The sequence below is a fragment of the Oncorhynchus clarkii genome, chromosome 2, assembly GCF_045791955.1.
Source record: "Oncorhynchus clarkii lewisi isolate Uvic-CL-2024 chromosome 2, UVic_Ocla_1.0, whole genome shotgun sequence".
NCBI lineage: Eukaryota > Metazoa > Chordata > Actinopteri > Salmoniformes > Salmonidae > Oncorhynchus > Oncorhynchus clarkii.
This window is the reverse complement of record NC_092148.1, coordinates 84,326,961-84,352,187: the sequence shown is the minus strand read 5'-3', so window position 1 is coordinate 84,352,187 and position 25,227 is coordinate 84,326,961. Positions and strand designations below refer to the sequence as shown.

The 25,227-nt window shown below is 43.6% G+C and overlaps 1 protein-coding gene across 7 annotated transcripts in view; it reads right to left on the bottom strand.

The window, feature by feature from the left end:
- The window catches only part of LOC139375281 (centrosomal protein 290), a 77,504-nt gene that overhangs the window by 21,187 nt on the left and 31,090 nt on the right, over positions 1–25,227 (bottom strand). For 6 of the 7 annotated variants that reach the window (XM_071116929.1, XM_071116904.1, XM_071116946.1 and 3 more), the window contains 22 exons: positions 24,994–25,156; positions 24,458–24,558; positions 24,176–24,242; positions 23,902–24,014; positions 23,620–23,704; positions 23,251–23,387; positions 22,951–23,115; positions 22,035–22,184; positions 21,736–21,851; positions 19,433–19,535; positions 19,113–19,343; positions 18,725–18,898; positions 18,379–18,490; positions 17,974–18,179; positions 15,539–15,690; positions 15,196–15,307; positions 14,453–14,908; positions 9,857–10,021; positions 5,075–5,182; positions 3,432–3,566; positions 2,941–3,210; positions 1,414–1,521 (listed from right to left, as the gene is read on the bottom strand). In XM_071116929.1, coding sequence (XP_070973030.1) covers positions 1,414–1,521; positions 2,941–3,210; positions 3,432–3,566; positions 5,075–5,182; positions 9,857–10,021; positions 14,453–14,908; positions 15,196–15,307; positions 15,539–15,690; positions 17,974–18,179; positions 18,379–18,490; positions 18,725–18,898; positions 19,113–19,343; positions 19,433–19,535; positions 21,736–21,851; positions 22,035–22,184; positions 22,951–23,115; positions 23,251–23,387; positions 23,620–23,704; positions 23,902–24,014; positions 24,176–24,242; positions 24,458–24,558; positions 24,994–25,156 — 3,429 coding nt within the window. The remainder of the gene's footprint in view (positions 1–1,413; positions 1,522–2,940; positions 3,211–3,431; positions 3,567–5,074; positions 5,183–9,856; positions 10,022–14,452; positions 14,909–15,195; positions 15,308–15,538; positions 15,691–17,973; positions 18,180–18,378; positions 18,491–18,724; positions 18,899–19,112; positions 19,344–19,432; positions 19,536–21,735; positions 21,852–22,034; positions 22,185–22,950; positions 23,116–23,250; positions 23,388–23,619; positions 23,705–23,901; positions 24,015–24,175; positions 24,243–24,457; positions 24,559–24,993; positions 25,157–25,227) is intronic. The other variant, XM_071116939.1, reaches the window with a different exon arrangement.

Below are 25,227 nucleotides of genomic sequence, written 5' to 3'. Positions count from 1 at the left end.
ACGGATGGCATTGTGCTAGACTGCATCCAATTTGTTGAGTAGGGTGTTGGAGGCAATTTTGTAAATGACATCGCCAAAGTCGAGGATCGGTAAGATGGTCAGTTTTACGAGGGTATGTTTGGCAGCATGAATGAAGGATGCTTTGTTGCGAAATAGGAAGCCAATTCTAGATTTAACTTTGGATTGGAGATGTTTTATGTGAGTCTAGAAGGAGAGTTTACAGTCTAACCAGACACCTAGGTATTTGTAGTTGTCCACATATTCTAAGTCAGAACCGTCCAGAGTAGTGATGCTGGACGGGTGGGCAGGTGCAGGCAGCGGTCGGTTGAAGAGCATGCATTTAGTTGTACTTGTATTTAAGCAGTTGGAGGCCACGGAAGGAGTGTTGTATGGCATTGAAGCTCGTCTGGCGGGTTGTTAACACAGTGTCCAAAGAAGGGCCAGAAGTATACAGAATGGTGTCGTAGAGGTGGATCAGAGACTCACCAGCAGCAAGAGCGACATCATTGATATATACAGAGAAGAGAGTCGGCCCAAGAATTGAACCCTGTGGCACCCCCATAGAGACTGCCAGAGGCCCGGACAACAGGCCCTCAGATTTGACACACTGAACACTATCAGAGAAGTAGTTGGTGAACCAGACGAGGCAATCATTTGAGAAACCAAGGCTGTTGAGTCTGCCGATGAGGATGTGGTGATTGACAGAGTCGAAAGCCTTGGCCAGGTCAATGAATACGGCTGCACAGTATTGTTTCTTATCGATGGCGGTTAAGATATCGTTTAGAACCTTGAGCGTGGCTGAGGTGCACCCATGACCAGCTCTGAAACCAGATCCCTCATTTTAAGGTCAACCCCTGTTACATGAACAAAACTCTCGTTCTAATATTCCTTAAAAAAACGTTTTTTTTTCAAAAGAAACATTGAACATCTAATAGTCAAATAATAGTGTGAAAGCAGGTGGGCTTGTTAGACACTTTTTGGACATTTTCTGGTGTTTTGTGATGAAAAACTGAGCGGTCAATCCTGTTACTTTATTTGGCACTTCGTAAACACTTACTATAGTCTTTTTATTTAACCTCTTGAGATGGGAAAACATGTTCTTTATGAAGCTGAACATGTGCTTTTTATGACAGAGTGTTAAAATAAAGTGAAAGCAAATGTTTATTTTGTCCAAGTTACACTTTTAAAAGGTACAGAATTGTTGGAATGATCTTTTTACCGGGACAAATAAAGAATAGTGAGTAACATGATAAAAGTCCATAGCAATCTTGCATTGGTGGTAGACATCAATGATCCTACCAAATAGGAATCCTAAGACCAGAATTTCTGAAAAGCCAGAGAAAGTTTCTGAAACGTTGTAACCTTAACACAGACCAAGAGAGAGCCATGGTAGAGCTAGGCTGGGCTACATACCAGTGCGGTCTGTTTGAAGCGGTCAAGGGAGGTGTCAGTGTGCAGGTCCAGTTTCTGGTGCAGCGTCCTCATCTCCTCTTCATGTCTCCTGGTAATATCCTCATGCTCCTGGGGTTAATTCAGGAGGCCACAGCAGTCAGAACCAATAGAACCAACAGTACACACCACAGCCATATAAGGATACACTATATATACAAAAGTATGTGGACACCCTTTCAAATTTGTGGATTCAGCAATTTCAGTCACACCCATTGCTGACAGGTGTATAAAAGGTGTATAAAATCGAGCATACAGGCATGCATCTCTGTAGACAAAGATTGGCAGTAGAATGGCCTTACTGAAGAGCTCAGTGACTTTCAACGTGGCACAGTCATAGGATGCTACCTTTCCAACAAGTCAGTTCATCAGAGCTGCCCCGGTCAACTGTAAGTGCTGTTATTGTGAAGTGGAAATGTCTAAGAGCAACAATGGCTCAGCCGTTGGTAGGCCACACAAGCCCACAGAACGGGACCACTGAGTGATGAAGTGTAAAAATCTTCTGTCCTCGGTTGCAACATTCACTACTGAGTTCCAAAGTGCCTTTGGATGCAACGTCAGCACAATAACTCTTCGTTGGGAGCTTCATGAAATGGGGTTCCATGGTCGAGCAGACGCACACAAGCCTAAGATCACCACGCACAATGCCAAGCGTCGGGTTGGAGTGCTGTAAAGCCGCCGCCATTGGACTCTGGAGCAGTGGAAACGCGTTCTCTGTAGTGATGAATCATGCTTCACCATCTGGCAGTCCGACGGACTAATCTAGGTTTGGTGGATGCCAGGAGAACACTACCTGCCCCAATGCATAGTGTCAACTGTAATGTTTTGGGGAGGAGGAATAATGGTTCGGGCTAGGCCCCTTAGTTCCAGTGAAGGGAAATCTTAACACTACAGCATACAATGACAATCTAGACTGTTCTGTGCTTCCAACTTTGTGGCAACAGTTTGGGGAAGGCCCTTTCCTGTTGAGCATGACAATGCCCCAGTGCACAAAGCGATGTCCATACAGAAATGTTTTGTCCAGATCGGTGTGGAAGAACTTTGACTGGCCTGCACAGAGCACTGACCTCAACCCCATCGAACACCTTTGGGATGAATTGGAATGCCGACTGCGAGCCAGGCCTAATCGCCCAACATCAGTGCCTGACCTCACTAATGCTCTTGGATGGAAGCAAGTCCCCTGCAGCAATGTTCCAACATCTAGTGGAATGCCTTCCCAAAAGAGTGGAGGCTGTTATGTCAGCAATGGGGGGCCAACTCCATATTAATGTCCATGATTTTGGAATGAGATGTTTGACAAGCAGGTGTCCACACGGAGACAGTTAAAACAACTTCTCGCACCCCCTTTTTCTCTAACACTTTCTAATATGTCTAAATGGCCATTTGGTGTTTAAGTCTGAAGATCAACCACAAATTGTGCATCAAATGCAGATACACTTAGCAGGCTTGTTGCTTCCTAGAAATCCTATAGTTCTCTACCCCCTGCTGTACCTGTCTAGCCCGGGCCAGTAGGTTCTGGTACTTCTTAAGGACCTCCTCCTTCTGGTCCAGGCGTCCCTGCAGGTTGTTGATGGTCTGGTGGGCCACCTTCAGGGCCGGCTGGCTCTCCCTCTGGTCCTCTTGGTGCTTGGCCAGGTCTGCCAAGAGCCTCTCCCTGTCTGCAGCCGCAGGGAGCCGCAGACGCAGCTCATTGATTACCCGGTCCCTGGAGAGGATGTTCTGCTCTGCCTTCCACAGGGCAGATTCCTTCTCCTTCAGCTTCTGCTCAGGGAGAGTGGAACAGAAGAGAGACAGCCTCATAGATGAATCACGTTTAGACTTACTTTTATACTTGCCTTTTACAATCTTTTACAAGGGATGGTGCTCTAAGGCATGTGGTGTGATCATCCACCATAATGTGTGTACTTTTAAGGCATTTCCTGTGTGTCAACTGTGGGGTAAGTAATAATATTGTAAACAAATACATGCTACAGTATAATCACCTCATCTAGAGTTTTGCAGGTGGCCTGGGTCTCCAGGATGGTGCGGACATGCTCTTTGATTTTCCTCAGGGCAAAGTCCAGCTGGTGGGCCAGGGGAAGGCTTGCGTCTGGCAAGGCTCCGGTAGCCTCCTCAAACTACATACAATACACACTAGGATTAACTGAGAGGAGGAGTCCAAATCCTTGGTTGACTTGGTAGCAAGCAGTTTGTGACCGTGTGAGTTATGAGCAATATACAGTATCAAATCTAGGGTTACAAAGCAAAGATGGAACATTTGTAAGTTCATCAGTAAACTACCAGAATCTTGGTATCTTTCAAGAATGTTATTACAGGTGTCTAATTATCTCGGGCCCTCTGTGTGGCCTTATCACATGAAAAATATATGAAATAATTTATAATTTTTTTATAAAATAAAATGACAAATCTGTTAAACATATCCTAAATATAAACCATCAAATTAGTGAATACAATTGGTATTTACTTAGTAAAATAAATAAAAGTGAAGAAAAAAAAAACGGTCAATATGTATTTGCTGTCAATGTTTTGGCAAAAAATGCAATAGTTGGAAGAGTTGCAAAGTTAATTGAAAATAATGCCATTGTTGACTAGATACTTTTTTCATTAATTAGGCTATTTTCTCTTGAACCATATGGTCTATCTACTAGAAACGCATGGATAACATGGACACAGATATAAAAAATGAATACTATCATTTTTTTTATTTTTTATAAATTACCAAAGTTACGATAGATGGCCATATATTTTCTGTTAATTACCAAAATTACTGAAGATTTCAGTAACTTTGGTAAATTACTGGTAGCTTTGCAACCCTAATCATGTGTGACTAGATTATTTATTGAAAATACAGTTGATATTGAGCATTCAAGTACATACACTGAGTATACCAAACATTAGGAACACATTCCTAATATTGAGTTATACCCCCTCCCTCAGAACAGCCTCAATTCATAGGAGCATGGACTCTACAAGGTGTCAAAAGCGTTCCACAGGGATGCTGGCCCATGTTGACTCCAATGCTTCCCACAATTGTGTCAAGTCGGCTGAATGTCCTTTGGGTGGTGGAACATTCTTGATACACATGGGAAACTGTTCAATGTGAAATACTCAGCAGCGTTGCAGTTCTTGACTATTCACCTTCTGAATGGCACGCATACACAATCCATGTCTCAATTGTATCAAGGCTTAAATATCCTTCTTTAACCTGGGCTCCCGAGTGACGCATCGGTCTACGACACTCCATCTCAGTGCTAGAGATCACTACAGACCCTGGGTTGATTCCAGGCTGTATCACAACCGGCCGTGATTGGGAAATACATAGGGCGGCGCACAATTGGCCCAGCGTCATCTGGGCTAGGGTTTGGCTGGGGTAGGCCGTCATTGTAAATAAGAATTTGTTATTAACCGACTTGCCATTCTTAAATAAAGTTAAAATAAAAAATATAAATAAAACAACCAGAAACAAAACGTTAAATTCATTCCGATTGGCAGACAGTGGGGAGGCTAGTGTACAGTAAATGAATGTCAGTGTGTCTGTTGTCCCAAATGGCACCCTATACCCTACAGTATATAGAATACCATTTGGGGCACAACCAGTGTGTGTCTGTTTGGTGTTAGACAGGACCTTCTGGGCAGAGCCTATGATTAGGTTCTGCTGTTTCTCATAAAGATCCAGCTGGCGCTCCAACTCCACCTCTCTCTGATCCCACAACATCTGACGTTCCTCCTGAACCTGGGGACACACACACACACACACACACACACACACACACACACACACACACACACACACACACACACACAGACTGTGTGAATGTCTGTCTTTGTGAGTGTCTGTTAAACAGAGCTCTGTCATCATGCCATTGTGACTTTGTCTGTGTCCCAAATGGCATCCTATTTCCTATATACACTACTTTGACTAGGGCCCATGTAGGGCTCTGGTAAAAAGCAGTGCACTTTATAGAGAATAGGGTGCCCTTTTGGACACAACCATTGTCCTAGCATAGCAAGATCTGGAGAACATGCATGGTCTGAAGCCACCAGTACTAGTATTTAGGGAGTCCATCTGGAGCACTGTATTTTTAGGGGCATAAAACTAAACCATCTGAGCATCAAACACATAAATAGAGACAACAAGTCCTCTATGTTCTCCTCTTGTTCTGATTATGACTGACTCTCATGGGGAGATACATTACACTATAAAGCCCAATGCCATGGGGGTGATGACGTTACACTATAAAGCCCAATGCCATGGGGGCGATGACGTTACTCTATAAAGCCCAATGTCATGGGGGTGATGACATTACACTATAAAGCCCAATGCCATGGGGGTGATGACGTTACACTATAAAGCCCAATGTCATGGGGGTGATGACATTACACTATAAAGCCCAATGCCATGGGGGTGATGACGTTACACTATAAAGCCCAATGCCATGGGGGGATGACATTACACTATAAAGCCCAATGCCATGGGGGTGATGACGTTACTCTATAAAGCCCAATGCCATGGGGGGGATGACGTTACTCTATAAAGCCCAATGCCATGGGGGTGATGACATTACACTATAAAGCCCAATGTCATGGGGGTGATGACATTACACTATAAAGCCCAATGCCATGGGGGCGATGACGTTACACTATAAAGCCCAATGCCATGGGGGCGATGACGTTACACTATAAAGCCCAATGTCATGGGGGTGATGACGTTACACTATAAAGCCCAATGCCATGGGGGCGATGACGTTACTCTATAAAGCCCAATGCCATGGGGGCGATGACGTTACACTATAAAGTCCAATGTCATGGGGCGATGACGTTACAGATTCATAAATTCACTGATGACAAATTGTAAACAGATTCATAAATTCACTGAAGACAAATATAAACAGATTCATCAATTTACTGAAGACAAATTAAAATTTGAAACACATGAAATTACTCCACTCACATTTATAATTACCAAAATTTGTGAATATGTGAATGTTCAATTTATGTCTCTCTCTCTGTCTGTAGAAAGTGTCTGTATGCTGCTGCTATTCGGTTCTTTATTTTACTTTATCATATCTTGATGCCTAGTCACTTTACCCTGCCTTCATTTACATATCTACCTCAAATACATGATTATTATCTATCCTGATGCCAAGACACTTTACCCAGCCTTCATGTACATATCTACCTCAAATACATTATTATTATCTATCCTGATGCCTAGTCACTTTACCCAGCCTTCACATACATATCTATCTACCTCAAATACCTTATCATCTATGTTACTGCCTAGTCACTTTACCCTGCCTTCACGTACATATCTACCTCAAAAACCTTATTATCTATGCTGATGCCTAATCACTTTACCCTGCCTTCACGTACATATCTATCTACCTCAAATACCTTATCATCTATGCTGATACCTAGTCACTTTACCCTGCCTTCACGTACATATCTACCTCAAATACCTCTGCAGTACCAGTACAAGATCAATGTGGAGCTATATACAGGGAGTACCAGTACAATGTGGAGCTACAGTGGGGAGAACAAGTATTTGATACACTGCCGATTTTGCAGGTTTTCCTACTTACAAAGCATGCAGAGGTCTGTAATTTTTATCATTTTTATCACACTTCAACTGTGAGAGACGGAATCTAAAACAAAAATCCAGAAAATCACATTGTATGATTTTTAAGTAATTAATTTGCATTTTATTGCATGACATAAGTATTTGATACATCAGAAAAGTAGAACGTAATATTTGGTACAGAAACCTTTGTTTGCAATTACAGAGATCATACGTTTCCTGTAGTTCTTGACCAGGGTTGCACACACTGCAGCAGGGATTTTGGCCCACTCCTCCTTACAGACCTTCTCCAGATCCTTCAGGTTTCGGGGCTGTCGCTGGGCAATACGGACTTTCAGCTCCCTCCAAAGATTTTCTATTGGGTTCAGGTCTGGAGACTGGCTAGGCCACTCCAGGACCTTGAGATGCTTCTTACGGAGCCACTCCTTAGTTGCCCTGGCTGTGTGTCTCGGGTTATTGTCATGCTGGAAGACCCAGCCACGACCCATCTTCAATGCTCTTACTGAGGGAAGGAGGTTGCTGGTCAAGATCTCGCGATACATGGCCCCATCCATCCTCCCCTTAATACGGTGCAGTCGTCCTGTCCCCTTTGCAGAAAAGCATCCCCAAAGAATGATGTTTCCACCTCCATGCTTCATGGTTGGGATGTTGTTCTTGGGGTTGTACTCATCTCTTCTCTTCTTCTTCCTCCAAACACGGCGAGTGGAGTTTAGACCAAAAAGCTCTATTTTTGTCTCATCAGACCACATGACCTTCTCCCATTCCTCCTCTGGATCATCCAGATGGTCATTGGCAAACTTCAGATGGGCCTGGACATGCGCTGGCTTGAGCAGGGGGACCTTGCGTGCGCTGCAGGATTTTAATCCATGACGGCGTAGTGTGTTACTAATGGTTTTCTTTGAGACTGAGGTCTCAGCTCTCTTCAGGTCATTGACCAGGTCCTGCCATGTAGTTCTGGGCTGATCCCTCACGTTCCTCATGATCATTGATGCCCCACAAGGTGAGATCTTGCATGGAGCCCCAGACAGAGGGTAATTGACCGTCATCTTGAACTTCTTCCATTTTCTAATAATTGCGCCAACAGCTGTTGCCTTCTCACCAAGCTGCTTGCCTATTGTCCTGTAGCCCATCCCAGCCTTGTGCAGGTCTACAATTTTAGCCCTGATGTCCTTACACAGCTCTCTGGTCTTGGCCATTGTGGAGAGGTTGGAGTCTGTTTGATTGAGTGTGTGGACAGGTGTCTTTTATACAGGTAACGAGTTCAAACAGGTGCAGTTAATACAGGTAATGAGTGGAGAACAGGAGGGCTTCTTAAAAAAAACTAACAGGTCTGTGAGAGCCGGAATTCTTACTGGTTGGTAGGTGATCAAATACTTATGTCATGCAATAAAATGCAAATTAATTACTTAACTTCTTGACGCACCCTTTCCCGTTAGCGGGATCATTTTCATCAACACCCGCTGAATTGCAGCGCGCCAAATTCAAATTAAATGACTAAAAATATTTAATTTTCATGAAATCAAAAGTGCAATATAGCAAAACACAGCTTAGTTTGTTGTTAATCCACCAGGCGTGTCAGATTTAAATACAGCTTTTCGGCGAAAGCACAACAAGCGTTTATGTAAGAACATCTCTCTCAGTAGACAGAATATTACAAACACTAGCAGCCAAGTAGATTGGTCACAAAAATCAGAAAAGCAATAAATGAAATCGCTAACCTTTGATGATCTTCGGATGTTTGCACTCACTAGACTCCCAGTTACACAATAAATGTTCCTTTTGTTCCATAAAGATTATTTTTTATATCCAATATACCTCCATTTGTTTGCCGCATTATGTTCAGAAATCCACAGGCTCGAGCAGTCACGACATCGCAGACGAAAATTCCAAATAGTATCCGTAATGTCCACAGAAACGTGTCATACTTTTAAAAAAAATAATTAATCCTCAGGTTGTTTTTAAAATATATAATCGATAATATATCAACCAGGACTGTAGCTTTTTCAGTAGGAGAGGAAGAGACAATGGTTGCCCCACTCTGTTGCGCAAGCAAAACTCTGAACACCCAGCTATCCACTGACGCGATGTGATCTTTCTCGATAATTTTTTCAAAATAAAAGCCTGAAACTATGTCTAAAGACTGCTGACACCTTGAGGAAGCCATAGGAAAATGAATCTCGTTGATATCCCTTTAAATGGAGAAAAGGCATCCAATGGAACAGAGAGATTTCAGGAAAAACAGCACTTCCAGGTTGGATTTTCCTCAGGTTTTCGCCTGCAATATCAGTTATGTTATACTCACAGACAGTATTTTGACAGTTTTGGAAAGTTTAGAGTGTTTTCTATCATAATCTGACAATTATATGCATATTCAAGTTTCTGAGCCCGAGAAATAGGCAGTTTCAAATGGGTACGTTTTTTTGGTGCCAAAAACGAAAATCCTTCCCCCTACACTCAAGAAGTTAAAATCATACAATGTGATTATCTGGATAAAAATTACAGACCTCTACATGCTTTGTAAGTAGGAAAACCTGCTAAATCGGCAGTGGATGAAATACTTGTTCTCCCCACTGTAGCTCCACATTGTACTGGTACTCCCTGTATATAGCTCCACATTGATCTGGTACTGGTACTCCCTGTATATAGCTCCATTCTTGTCTATTATATTCCTTGTGTTACTATTTTTATTCTTATTATTATTTTTTAACTCTGCATCGTTGGGAAGGGCTCATGAGAAAGCAAGTCTACACCCATTGTATTCAGCGCACGTGACAAATACAATTTCACTAGATGTTGTGTCTGTCTGAAGTGTGTATTTTCTCTTCTCACAGTGTGCTGCTGTACGCTGTCTTCCTCCAGGGTACGGATGGTTCTCTCCTGCTCGGCCACCAGGCTCCTCAGGTAACTGATCTCCTCTCTCTGGACCCCCAGCTCCCGGCCCCGTCTCAGCTCCTGCAGTCTGACCTCCTCTATTTTCTTGTGCCACTCGTTCACCTGAGAACATTCATATAGAGTAGACAACATGAGGAAAAACACATTTTCCCATGGAAGACAATAGACTGGAGTTTGGTGAGGAGGGAAAGTTTCATTACTGGAGTTTGGTGAGGAGGGAAAGTTCCACTACTGGAGTTTGGTGAGGAGGGAAAGTTCCACTACTGGAGTTTGGTGAGGAGGGGAAGAAAAGCTATACAATGACAGAAGGATAGCAATAGATGGTCATACCAAGGATCATTTACACTATATATATATTTATTATTGCTAGAGCTGCCCCAGTCAACTATAAGTGCTGTTATTGTGAAGTGGAAACGACTAGGAGCAACAACGGATCAGTCGCGAATTTAGTAGGCCACACAAGCTTACAGTACGGGACAGCCAAGTGCTGAAGACCGTAGAGCGTAAAAATTGTCTGTCCTCAGTTGCAACACTCACTACTGAGTTCCAAACTGCCTTTGGAAGTAATGTCAGCACAAGAACTGTTCGTCGGGAGCTTCATGAAATGGGTTTTCATGGCCAAGCAGCCTCACACAAGCCTAAGATCAACATACTCAATGCCAAGCGTCCGCTGGAGTGGTGTAAACCTCGCCGCCATTGGGCTCTGGAGCAGTAGAAACGCTTCACCATCTGGCAGTCTGACAGACGAATCTGGGTTTGGCAGATGCCAGGAGAATGCTATCTGCGCCAATGCATAGTACCAACTGTAAAGTTAGGTGAAGGAGAAATAAAGGTCTGGGGCTGTTGTTCATTGTTCGGGCTAGGCCTCTTAGTTCCAGTAAAGGGAAATCTTAAAGCTACAGAGTACAATGACATTCTAGACCAGGGGTGTCAAACTCAAATACCCAGTGGGCCAAAATGTAAAACCTGAACAAAGTCACGGGCCAACATTGAACAAATTAACCTTTTAATATGGACCCAAACAAGTTTTGCTTTAACATTGAATATGGAACAAGCATCGCTTATTACCATACAATATATAATTTAATAGTGGAGACATGCAAAATCGAATTTCAAATGAAAAAACACATCAATGGCATTCATTTATTAAATAAATAAAATTTAAATAAAAATTGTATGCCTCTTTTCTATTTGCAGCCTTCTGATTTAAATACCAAAATAAACTTTTTCCACTGGCTAATAATTTTACAAATAAAATGATAATAAATCAATCAACCATTCAAGCCCATGCCTTGTAGCAAGAAAAAGTGCATAAAGAAAACGTTAATTATTGCACACTGGTCTAATCTGATGTGCCCAAGCCAGATACCTGGCATCTCTTCTTGGATGCTAGTTCATCAATGTCTGGGCTCAAGCTCTGAGCTGAAGAAATCCTCAGTATCGAGCGAAGATGTTCATCAGTCAGACGTCTCCTGTGAGTTGTTTTGGTCATCTTCATCGAGGAGAAAAGTTGCTCGCATAGATAAGTGCTGCCGAACATGGAGAGCATCTGAGCAGCTTGGGTGCGGAGCTGAGGCATTGTGTCAGGGATGAACCGTGGAAACTGTGCGGCGCCCACAGCATCATACTTTGACTTCAGCGTGTCGTTGCACTGGAGTTCAATCAGCTCCATTTGGATGTTGGTTGGTGCATTTTCCACATCAACTGCGAAGGGATTACTAAGCAGTTCAAACTTGCATTTCTGGGCATCGAAGTCGGCAAATCGCCGGCTAAACTCAGCGGCGAGAACACTGAGTTTTTCAGCAAACTGTGCGCATGGGAACACGGCGGTAGAGATCTGCGCTTTTATGGATTGGCAGCAGGGAAAATGGCAAGGGTTTCCTTGCAGCATCTGATTCTCCCACAGGCACAGTTTAGTTTTGAAGGCCCTCACTGCAGCGTACATGTCTGTAATGATGCGCCCCCGCCCCTGAAGCTGCAGGTTCAGCGCATCGAGATGGCTCGAGATGTCACAGAGAAAGGCCAGCTCACACAGGAACTTTTGCTCCCGGAGCTCTGCTGTATCCTTCCCTTTGGTTTCCAGGAATTGACATATTTCCTCACGCAGCTCGAAACATCTGTTCAGTACTTTTCCTCTGCTTAGCCATCTCACCTCTGTGTGATACGGCACGTCTGCGTATTCCGAACCACACTCCTCCAGAAAAGATTTAAACTGGCGGTGATTTAGACCTTTGGCTCTTATAAAGTTAACTACCTGTGTTACTGTGGTCATAACATGTTCCATCTTTAGGGCTTTGGCACACAGTGCTTCCTGATGTATGATGCAGTGGTAAACAGTTAGCTCACCTGCACAGTTCTCTTCCCGCATCTTCTCCCGAACCATGCCCACCAGTCCACTCTTTTTACCGCACATCGCTGGCGCACCATCTGTCGTTAATCCAACGAGTTTATCCCACGGCAGCTTTATTTCAGTTACACATTTGGAAACCTCCTCAAAGATTTCCTTTCCTGTGGTTGTGCCATGCATTGATTTGAATCCTAATAGCTCCTCCGTAACACACAGATTTGAGTCCACTCCACGGATGAAGACTGACAGCTGAGCAGTATCAGATGCGTCGCAGCTCTCATCCACAGCGAGGGAGAACGCAACAAAATCTTTTCCCTTTTCCATCAGCTGGTCATACAGATTGGTGGCAAGATCACATGTGCGATCAGCTACTGTGTTCCTGCTCAGGCTCACTTTTGAAAATGCTTGTTTTTTCTCTGGGCATACGAGGTCACAAACCTTCATCATGCACTTTTTCATGAACTCTCCCTCATTAAAGGGCCGGGCTGATTTTGCGATCTCTGCTGCCACTATATAACTAGCCTTTACAGCAGCCTCGCTTTGTGATGTGGCTTTTTTCAACATATTCTGTTGTGAAACCAAACTTCTTTTCATCTCCTCTACTTTCTGGCTCCTTTGAGTCATGTCCAGGTCCTTGTATTTGTCATGGTGTTTCGTTTCATAGTGTCGTCTAATGTTGTACTCCTTACTTACAGCCACGTTGACTCCACAAACAAGACAAACAGGTTTGTCTTTTACATATGTAAACAGATATTCTGCCTCCCACTTGTCCAGAAAGCTCCTGTTTTCTGCCTTTCTTTTCGCCATTTTTGGGAAGGGTTAGCTCGCTGACAGTTGTAGCGTCTATGTTGCTATGACTACTGTCACAGAGGAGAGAGCGTTTCTGGGTCCTGTCCTGATTGGCGCGCGAAAACAGCAGAGCATTATGGGATTCGTAGTATTAGTGGTGAATGCGCTGTATAATACCGGCGGGCCAGCTCTAGTAGTAATTTGGTATTGTCTCGCGGGCCAAATATAATTACCCCGCGGGCCAAATTTGGCCCACGGGCCAGAGTTTGACACCCATGTTCTAGACGATTCTGTGCTTTCAATTTGGGGCAGCGGTTTGGGGAAGTCCCTTTCTTGTTTCAGCATGACAATGCACCCGTGCACAAAGCGAGGTCCATACAAAAATGGTTTGTAGAGATCGTTGTGGAAGAACTTGGCTGGCCTGCACAAAGCCCTGACCCCAAACCAAACTGGAACGCCGACTGAGAGCCAGGCCTTAATCGCCCAACATCAGTGCCTGACCTCACTAATGCTCGTGGCTAAATGAAAGCAAGTCCCCACAGCAATGTTCCAACATCTAGTGTTGGAACAACTCTGGACCTCAAAGCCAGTTCCACTGCATTTTTTCATTGTTCCCCTCTAATTAGGGATTTAGACCTGGGACACCAGGTGTGTGCAATTAATAATCAGGTAGAACAGAAAACCAGCAGGTTCCAGACCTCGTAGGGTAAGAGTTGAGTACCCCTGTTCTGGTGGAAAGCCATCCCAGAAGAATGGAGGATGTTATAGCAGCAAAGGGGGGGACCAACTCCATAATAATGCCCTTGATTTTGAAATGAGATATTCGATGAGCAGGTGTCCACATACTTTTGGTCATATAGTGTATAAACCTGAACAATAACAATAAAGCGATTACAATTCAACACAAATGACGAGCTCTGGAGTGAAGGGCTATGAAGAGGTCTGGGTGGGTTGCCATGGTTATTTAGCTATTTTATTTGGAATTTTAGGACCCCTTTAGGTACTCGTCCTCCACTGTAAAAAAATATTTTAGTTATAGAAATGCATTTATTAATGTCTAGATAATTTTTTTACAAATATATTCTGTTACATATGCCTTAATGCTTACTTTTAAATTATATTATGTGAACTGAACATATATATATTTTTTATTATATAAAAACATATTCCTTTTTTTTTTATTTAGAGACTACTAATATTACTGTCCCCACTACAACAAATAAATACTTACATAAATGTAATTTAGTCCGTTAAACATTTGATTGAAATACTATAGAATTCCATTAACTCCTTCTGTGGAGTACCAATATGGCTGGTGGCTTCAAAGCCTTTCACTGGCCATTACATAGCATCAGCAATCCAGGGTTTATATACATCATTGGTCCTTGCCCACCCACCTTCTGAGCTCCTTTCACATCCTTCAGCGTAGCTATGAGCTCCTCTAACCCTTTCAGCCTCAGCTCCAGCTCCTGGGCCTTCCCCTCCATCCTCCTCCTCTCCTCCTCCGCTCTCCTCTTCTCCTCCTGCGCAGTTCCTCTATCCTCCTGCAGGCGCATCATGGTCTGAGAGAACTTCTCCTGCTGGGCTAAGGGCAGAGCCCCGGCAAACTGCCTGCGGAGAGACTGGATGGACTGTTGGAGGTGCCTGGCTCGGTTCCGGCTCTCCTGGCGAGCGTGGTACAGGGATTTCTCGCTGGCGTCCAGTTTCTGCTCGGCACGGAGCACGTAGGCCTCAAGCTGCTGGATCCGGGTGGCGGTGGCCTCTAGCTTCCCCACGGCGGCTGATTCGCTGAGCTGCAGCGCTACAATGTGCTGGTGGAGCTTGGCGATCAGGGCTCTCTCGTCTGACTGGGACTGGGTGGGCAAACAAGGCAGAGCAGGACAGGAGGGAAAATTTAGCATTAGCAACAATGCTAGTAGTGAGATCAATTTGAGCAACATGGTAGTTAGCTATTCTAACTACCGGTATGCACAATGAATAGCCAGTCATTCTTGCAATGGTATCATTGTTAAACTTTATCAACTATTGACAATAAGAAGATTTCTCATCTCTCGTGGTTGAGTTACTTGAGTAGAATGAGGATCAGTTATATGAATAAGGTTAAATAGGGTTGAATAGCGTCCGTGTTGTGTTGCGTTACCTGATAGTCGAGGACCTGCCTCCTTAGAACTTCAACCTCCTTCTCTCTGGACTGCTGTCTGGCCTCCAGGGTGGACACCTGCATCTTAGCCACGTCAGACACCTCCCTCAACCTGGATACACAGCATGGGGTTAGCACCTTATCCCATTACCAACTGCCATTATAAAATGCAAGCTTACTGGGCAGTAGTAGTAAAGCTTACTAAATCAGGGATGGGATCAGGGCACATTGCATTTAGGCTAGGGCATTAGTCCAGTTTCATTAGACAGAATCACATACACGTAAATGTAACTAGATCACAGGAGGAATTATCACATATTACATGAGTGGATTTAGTACATACATTGAGGCCTCCACCTTGAGTTCGGCCTCAGCCTTCTCCAGTTGCGTGATCCTGGCGCGGTCGGCGTTGCTGACGTCTTTAGAGACACTGTCGGCCAGCTCATCTCTCAGCTCCCGCTCCGTTCTCTGGGCCCCAAGGTACAGCTTTGTTAGCTGGGGACCAACAACACTTCAGGTTAGGGGCTTTGTGTCACTATAAGACATAGTCCAGGATACTGCATGGCCTTGTCCAGCCATGCTCTCTACTAGGGACAGGTTTTGAGAATTGCCATGATCAACACACTATATATGCAGTGAAAAATATTATTAGTTGTTCAATGCTTCCATGTGTTTGCATCTGTCCCTATCCAATAAACTATCAAATTAAATTGAAATGATTGTCCATTGCCACAGGAAACAGAGATGTGTCTTTTCAAATCAAATCAAATGTTATTAGTCACATGCGCCAAATACAACCTTACAGTGAAATACTTACTTATGAGCCCCTAACCAACAATTCAGTAAAAAAAACAAAAAAACATGAGTAAGAATAAGAAATAAAAGTAACAAGTAATTAAAGAGCAGCAGTAAAATAACAATAGCGAGACTATACACAGGGGGGTACCGGTACAGAGTCAATGTGCGGGGGTACCGGTTAGTTGAGGTAATATGTACATGTAGGTAGAATTATTAAAGTGACTATGCATAGATGATAACAACAGAGAGTAGCAGCGGTGTAAAAGAGAGGGGCCAATGCAAATAGTCTGGGTAGCCATTTGATTAGATGTTCAGGAGTTTTATGGCTTGGGGGTAGAAGCTGTTTAGAAGACTCTTGGACCTAGACTTGGCGCTCCGGTACCGCTTGCCATCCGGTAGCAGAGAGAACAGTCTATGACTAGGATGGCTGGAGTCTTTGACAATTTTTAGGGCCTTCCTCTGACACCGCCTGATATAGAGGTCCTGGATGGCAGGAAGCTTGGCCCCACTACCCTCTGTAGTGCCTTGCGGTCGCAGGCCAAGCAGTTGCCTTACCAGGCAGTGATGCAACCAGTCAGTATGCTCTTAATGGTGCAGCTGTATAACCTTTCGAGTATCTGAGAACCCATGCCAAATCTTTTTAGTCTCCTGAGGGGGAATAGATTTTGTCGTGCCCTTTCACAGCTGTCTTGGTGTGCTTGGCCCATGTTAGTTTGTTGGTGATGTGGACACCAAGGAACTTGAAGCTTTCAACCTGCTCCACTACAGCCCCGTCAATGAGAATGGGGGCATGCTAAGTCCTCTTTTTCCTGTAGTCCATAATCATCTCCTTTGTCTTGATCATGTGGAGGGAGAGGTTGTTGTCCTGGCACCACACGGACAGGTCTCTGACTTCCTCCCTATAGGCTGTCTCGTCGTTGTCGGTGATCAGGCCTACCATTGTTGTGTCATTGGCAAACTTAAAGATGGTGTTTGAGTCGTGCCTGGCCGTGCAGTCATGAGTGAACAGGGAGTATAGGAGGGGACTGAGCACGCTGTCGTAATACAGGAAATTTCCACGACAACACACCCTGAGGGGCCCTGTGTTGAGGATCAGCGTGGCGGATGTTGTTACCTACCCTTACCAACTGGGGGCGCCCCGTCAGGAAGTATTGATGAGCTTTGAGGGCACTATGGTATTGATCGCTGAGCTGTAGTCATTGAATAGCATTCTCACATAGGTGTTCCTTTTGTCCAAGTGGGAAAGGACAGTGTGGAGTGCAATAGAGATTGTATCATGTGTGGATCTGTTGGGGCTGTATGCCAAATTGAGTGGGTCTTGGGTTTCTGGGATAATGGTGTTGATGTGAGCCATGACCAGCCTTTCAAAGCACTTCATGGCTACAGATGTGAGTGGGTCGGTAGTCATTTAGGCAGGTTACCTTATTGTTCTTCGGCACAGGGACTATGGTGGTGATACAGACTCGGACAGGGAGCGGTTGAAAGTGTTAGTGAAGACACTTGTCAGTTGTCCAGCGCATCCTCGCAGTACACGTCCTGGTAATCTGTCTGGCCCTGCGGCCATGTGAATGTTGACCTTTTTAAAGGTCTTACTCACATCAGCTGCGGAAAGTCTTCCGGAACAGCTGGTGCTCTCATGCATGTTTCAGTGTTATTTGCTTCGAAGCGAGCATAGACGTAGTTTAGCTCATCTGGTAAACTCGTGTTACTGGGCAGCTCTCGGCTGTGCTTCCCTTTGTAGTCTGTACTGGTTTGCAAGCCCTGTGTGTGGAGTAAAGGTGGTCCAGAGTTTTTTCCCCTCTGGTTGCACATTTAACATGCCGATAGAAATTTGGTAAGACGGATTTAAGTTTTCCTGCATTAAAGTCCCCGGCTACTAAGAGTGCAGCCTCTGGGTGAGCGTTTTCCTGTTTGCTTATGGCGGAATAGATGCTTTGTCCCTTTCCTAACTCCTACACTATGTAGATAGCTCTCTCCTACCTCTGCAAACTTTGTCTCCAGCTCCACGTTGCGCTCCTCCACCAGTATGAGAGAGTTCCTGAGGTGTTCGTACATCTTGTGGGCATGCTCAGCCCTCTGCCGCTCATTCAGCTCCTTCATCTCCAAGGTGGTGATCCTCCTGGACGTTGATATAATCTCACTATTGGCCACTGCCTTCGCTGCCTTGTCCATGCTGCTCTCGCCACCTGGGAATAGAAAAACGCTCCAGGGTCAGAAATCCATTTGGAAAATTCAAAGAATCTTCCAAATGAGATTTCTGAAAAACTCGGAAACTTCAAGAAAGTTCAGGGAATTTTGCAACCCTTGTCAGAAATTATAGGGCTTTGGAGAGACAATACAGACTCTAAAAGTGAAGTATTTTCAATCCTGAGTTGTGAAGCTTACCTAATGTGTTGATGTGCTCCCAGGCTTGCTCCAGAGTGTGGAGTTTCTCCTTGGTAATCTCCAGCTCTTTATTGAGGGCAGTGATGTGCTCACGGAGAGAAATGTTCTCACCCTAAAAGTAGAAGGGAAAAAGACAGATACGGTATGAGTCCACAAAAAGCTCTATAGAGAACTCAATCAACGAAAGAGGAGCCATACCGTCAATAATTATCCACTAATAAAAGGTTTAATTCGACACATTCACTGTTAACTACTAAACGAAAGTTCCTTTTCTTCATTTGCACTAATATGAAGTCATTTGAGATTCCACCAGTCCTGAAAAGGAGACGGGGAGAGGAAGACCTACCTCTAGGTGTTCTAGGTTGGTGGTCCTCTGCACCAGGTGGTTGTCTTTCTGGAGCATGTCCCTGTATTTCACCGTCAGCTCTGTGTATTGCTTGTTGGCCCTCTCCAGCTCTGATGAGGGGACGCTGTCATCCAGGGCTTTCTGCAGCGCTGCCAGCTTATATGCTGCCATGTCCTACAAAAAATGCTATATCAAGTCTTGTGACGAAAACAATTGAATTGGGAGTTAAATTATTGTCTATACCAGTCATTAAAAGTATACACTTCAAAGTTATTTCTTGGTCGTTTTTCAGTCAAGTGAACTCTTCTACCCTTAACCCTTCTTTTATTGTTCCTGGATAGGTGTATGCAATATGGCAACATTTCAGACAATCAGAGGGCACGTGTACCTTGTATCTGGTCAGGTATCCCATCCTCTGTGTGACAGAGGCCTGCATGGTGCTGAAGTCATCCCTCAGTTTGTTGTTGTCCTTGCGGAGGTGCTGCTCCTGCTCCAGCAGGGTGGTGTAGCGATGTGTTAGAGACTTCTCGTTCACACGCAGAACCGTCATCCTTCGGGCCGCCTCCGCCACCTGCCTCCGCAGCTCCTCTGGATCCTTCTGCAGTGCCTCCAGCCAGTGCTATTGGACACAGTGGGGATTAGAAATACATTTAATATAATGCAGAGAGTTTAGAGATACAGTGAGCAATGTTTGGCTCTGTCACTCACGTTGAACTCTTTGATCTTTACTGTGTCCACCAGCTTCTGCTCCTCCAGCTTGTTCTTCATCTCTCTGAGTGCCTCCTTTTCCTTCTGCCAGACCTCCTTCTCACTACACCATCATAATACTCAAAGATAAGTTAAGAGTTTTGTGTTCTATTCAGCTTTGTGGGTATCAGTCTTGCTGTACGCAGGTGTGTAGGGAGGACCGGGTTCAAATGACACATTAACTTTTCTGGTGCCCTAAAAATAGGGGGCTGGGTTAGGGTAAATAATCTGAACAATAAGGGGGTGTCCATGTTGATATTTTCAAGCATAAGGGGGTGTTTTGATTTGGTAGGTAATAGAGGTCGACCGATTAATTGGAATGGCCTATTAATTACGGTCGATTTCAAGTTTTCGGAAATCGTAAATATGTATTTTTGGGCGCCGATTTAAAAAACCAAAGTTTATTTTTTATTTTTATACCTTTATTTAACTAGGCAAGTCAGTTAAGAACACATTCTTATTTTCAATGACGGCCTAGGAACGGTGGGGTAACTGCCTCAGCTCGGGGGATCCAATCCAATCCAACCTTACAGTAAACTAGTCCAACGCTCTAACCACCTGCCTCTCATTGCACTCCACGAGGAGCCTGCCTGTTACGGGAATGCAGTAGAAGCCAAGGTAAGTTGCTAGCTAGCATTAAACTTATCTTATAAAAAAACAATCAATCAATCATAATCACTAGTTATAACTACACATGGTTGATGATATTACTAGTTTTAGCGTGTCCTGCGTTGCATATAATTGATGCAGCGCTGGGGGATGATTTAACAAAAGCGCATTTGCGAAAAAAGCACAATCGTTGGACGACTGTACCTAACCATAAACACCAATGCCTTTCTTAAAATCAATACACAGAAGTATATATTTTGAAACCTGCATATTTAGCTAAAAGACATCCAGGTTAGCAGGCAGTATTAACCAGGTGAAATTGTGTAATTTCTCTTGCTTTCATTGCACGCAGAATCTGGGTATATGCAACAGTTTGGCCAGCCTGGCTCATTGCGAACTAATTTTCCAGAATTTTACGTAATTATGACATAACATTGAAGGTTGTGCAATGTAACAAGAATATTTAGACTTCGGGATGCCACCCGTTAGATAAAATACCGAACGGTTCCGTATTTCACTGAAATAATAAACGTTTTGCTTTCAAAATGATAGTTTACCCCTTCGACCATATTAATGACCAAAGGCTCGTATTCTGTGTGTTATTATGTTATAATTAAGTCTATGATTTGACAGAGCAGTCTGACTGAGCGATGGTAGGCAGCAGCAGGCTCGTAAGCATTCATTCAAACAGCACTTTTGTGCGTTTTGCCAGCAGCTATTCGCAAACACAGCGCTGTTTATGACTTCAAGCCTATCAGCCTAATGGCTGGTGTAACCGATGTGAAATGGCTAGCTAGTTAGCTGGGTGTGCGCTAATAGCGTTTCAAACGTCACTCGCTCTGAGACTTGGAGTAGTTATTTTCCTTGTTCTGCAAGGGCCGCGGCTTTTGTGGAGCGATGGGTAACGCTGCTTCGAATGTGGCTGGTGTCGATGTGTTCCTGGTTCGAGCCCAGGTAGGGGCGAGGAGAGGGACGGAAGCTATACTGTTACACTGGCAATACTATAGTACCTATAAGAACGTCCAATAGTCAAAGGTATATGAAATACAAATGGTATAGAGAGAAATAGTCCTATAAATACTATATTAACTACAACCTAAAACCTCTTAACTGGGAATATTGAAGTCTCATGTTAAAAGGAACCACCAACTTTCATATGTTCTCATGTTCTGAGCAAGGAACTCAAACGTTAGCTTTTTTACATGGAACATATTGCACTTTTACTTTCTTCTCCAACACTTTGTTTTTGCATTATTTAAACCAAATTGAACATGTTCCATATTTATTTGAGGTTAAAATAAGTGTTCATTCAGTGTTCGTTCATTCAGTATTGTTGTAATTGTCATTATTACAAATAAATAAATAAAAATTGGCCGATTAATCGGTAACGGCTTTTTTTTTTGAGGTCCTCCAATAATCGGTATCGGAGTTGAAAAATCATAATCGGTCGACCTCTAGTAGGTACGCAGCACCACTGTCATACTGTACACCGTGCTTCTACACATGCATTGCTTGCTGTTTGGGGTTTTAGGCTGGGTTTCTGTACAGCACTTTATGACATCAGCTGATGTAAGAAGGGCTTTATAAATACATTTGATGTACAGTAAGCTTGGTCCTTTAGCTGCAGATGATCTCAACCAACTACCCTACTGTACCTTTGGTGCTCCTTGTAGAGGAGTCCCTGCTGATGGCGAATCACAGCAAACTTCCCCTTGTACTCTTCCAAGGCTGCCACCAGCTGCTGGCTTGACTCCTCTTTGTTTTTAATCTCCTAAAAAAGAACATTATATGTGAAAATGTCTCTCAGATCATTTGGGAGACGAGTTACAGAGAATAATACAAGAAATAGTGCGTGTTTGAGATCGACTGCATTGCAGTCGCCAACTGCTTTGTTGTCAATCTCAAACACAATCGATTAGGCTAACAGTGATGGGCGAAGTTGGGCGAGACTGACCCGTAACAGTCGAACGGCATACTCATTCAGAGAGCTGATAACCTCAGTGCTGGATAGGGCCATGTCGTCAGGGAGATTCAGGGTCCTAAAGATTACCCCGCCCCCTTTGGACTTTCTCAGCGCCTCCATATCGGCCTCCAAACGGGTCACCTGACCAACAGAGATAGAAGGGAAACAGTTTTAATTTTGGCACCTATTATAGATTTAGTCTTAAATGGTATCCCCTATTACAGATTTAGTCTTAAATGGTATCAATGGCAGCAGTACAGTGCCTATTTACTAGACATTCAAAAGACTGCAATGAAAAAGACACAGATATGCAACAATATCCATGGAACAATTTAACGATGGAATCAAAGTAAGGGAAACAGCGCCACTGTCCGCCCCACCACCGCTGTTACTGTTTTTGTTTTGTTGACGAAGCGGAGGTGAGGAGCATGGTAAAAATACATGCATTACATCTTCTGGTGTTCTATCACGCGGGCAACGATGTCAGAGGAGAAAAGAAACAGTGCTGGTTGTTTGCAGTAACCTCTTTGTTATTGGAATATTGCAGATGGACGTGGCAGTTTCACCAATTAAGGAGTCCAGCTTTAAGCTTTTGAGGTGGAATGGAATTACAGTGCCAGTAGGTATGAGGTTCATCTGGATTGGATGCCATTACTACTTAACATTGAGTTATTCATAGCTTGCAGGTACCTACTTGTTTCTGCCATTAACAACACTACATTGTTGCCTTCAAAAACAGTCTGCATGTGGCAAAAATAATATATAACAAGTTGACAAAAGAAAGAAATGGACAGACATTATTTGGCCCTTTGTGAAAAATGTATATACACTCATACAACAGCAAAATATAATTCTGTGGCTTTCTCATAACTTGCCCTACAGTAAGTACAACCAGCCAGCTGGATACCTTTTCTTTGGCTTTGACCAGTTGACTCATGGTATTGGCAGCTTCCTCCCGAGCTGCCCTCATTTCCTGTCTGATCTCGTCGTTCCTTCCCGTCAGCTGGTCTACCTGGGCCTTCAGGTGGAGGCTGGTGTCAAACTTCCCATCAGAGTTCTTCATCTCTATTGCCTGGAACATGGAACATGGCGGAGCAGGGTTGGGGTCAATTCCATTTCAATTCAGGGCATGAATGAACATTCTAAGAACAATAGTGACGACATATAAAATGTGGACAGCTGTGATGATGCTACTGGTTACACTTACACGGACCAGCTTCTCCAGACTGGGGATAGAGACTGCAGCTTGTGAGGTGGGGTTTTTCTGTTGAGCTTCCTGGATGGCCTGAAGGATCTCCTTCATACCTTGTTCCAGCTGCTTGTTCTCCTTAAACAAGTCTTCCACTAAGGGACACAAAGAGAAGAGAGCAGCGCTTATCCAACTGTGTTCAGGGATTCCTTTGGAAATCCACGTTTCTCACTCAATGCATTGACACTACCTAGTCCTTTACTAGGAAATAGTATTGAGGAAGACATAGTGTGCATTTCTGACAGCGTATAGCATGAAATGCTGTGAGTAGCCATAAAACTACTTGAACATTTCCTACTATACAATATACTGCCAGTTTGTACATACATTTGGATTTAAACTGAGATGACTGGGTCCTCTGATGCTCCAAGTCTCTCTCCTTATGGTTCAGTTCTCTCCTCAGATGCTCATACTGTGAAACAAGTGGGAAAGGATGTATATAAGACAGGATATAGCCCACATAAACAATACAGTGGAAAAAACTGGCAAAAAAATGTCAGGGTGATGTCTTCGGTGATGTCATGGTTAGGTCATATACTGATTTATAAAGGCCATTTTTAAACGTCTTTTAAACTACCAGAATTCTGACATCTCCTTCTGTCATCTAACCTTGCTTTTGATCTCCTCCTCATCTGCAGAACTGAACGTTGGTGTTGGTGTCAGTTTGATGGATCTGGTGGGCTTGGCATCATCCTCTAGCAATGAGCTGGTCACTGTGATCCCTATGATGGAGAAAAGTGGGTTTATCAGCACAAAAATAGAGATAGACTTAGTTAAATGGGGGATGAAATACTACTAACTTGTTATCAGTACTTGTATGGCATGCTGGCTAACCAACTCATATCTCCCTCCTATAGTTGTGTAGCATGGAGCGGATATTTACCTTTGTCCTTTACCATTCGCCTGATTTGTTTCTTCAGTTCAAGTCTCTCCTCTTCCAGTCGTTCGATCTGTGGAGTCAAGTGGGGTCGTAAGGGAAACAAGGCCACAGGTTGAGCTAAAGGTTTTGTTCCAAATGGCACCCTATTCTCTATATAGTACACTACTTTTAACCAGTGCCCATAGTAGAGTGCACTACTTATTTTAGTGCACTATGTAGGGAACAAGGTACTAAATGGGACACAACCAAATTGACGTCAAGAGGTTCCTTCCAATCCCCATCTACCTCTTTGGTGAGAACCTGGTTCTCTGCTTGGAACTGCCTCTGTTTCAGGGATTTGGTTCTTCTGAATTCTGTCAGATCCACTTCCTCTTTGGGCTCCAGACCTTATGAAAGAGGATGATGGATGAATACAGAACCTGAATGAGAGGATATCCAACAATGAAAATGTCTAGCTAATAAGGTAACTCACTAACTTTATGAAATATAACACCTTCCAACAGGAAATCAAATATGTCTGCTGTCTCTCTGTTTTTTATGTCTTTGTTGTTTGTTGCTTGTTATTTTTTATTAAATGAAAGGATATTCAACAATGAAAAAATGTCTAGCTAATGACATCATTCATTAACTTTATGAAATATAACACAATCCAACAGGAAATTAATTTTGCGTCTGCGGTCTCCCTGTTTTTGATTTCTTTGTTGTTGTTTCCAGTTCTTATTTTAAATTTCTATCTGTAACATGTTGAGACATTGTGAAATTAACATAAATAAAATGTGACTTGAAGTTTGTTAATTACATTTGTTTTGTGTGTGACTTACCGAGTCGTTCCCTAAGATCTTCGTTCTCATCCAGAAGGTTGTTGATTCTCATCTCCAGCTGGTTGATCTCTCTGGTCATAGCCTCTGCCTCACGGTCTCGCACTCTCATCTGATTCTTACACTCTTTGATCTCAGCGATGGCCACCTGCAGACCATCAGTGCCCTGCAGGACAGTAAAGAGAGCCAAGAGAGATCAGCCATGGCTTTCATACTTTGTTTAATCTAGGATACAAG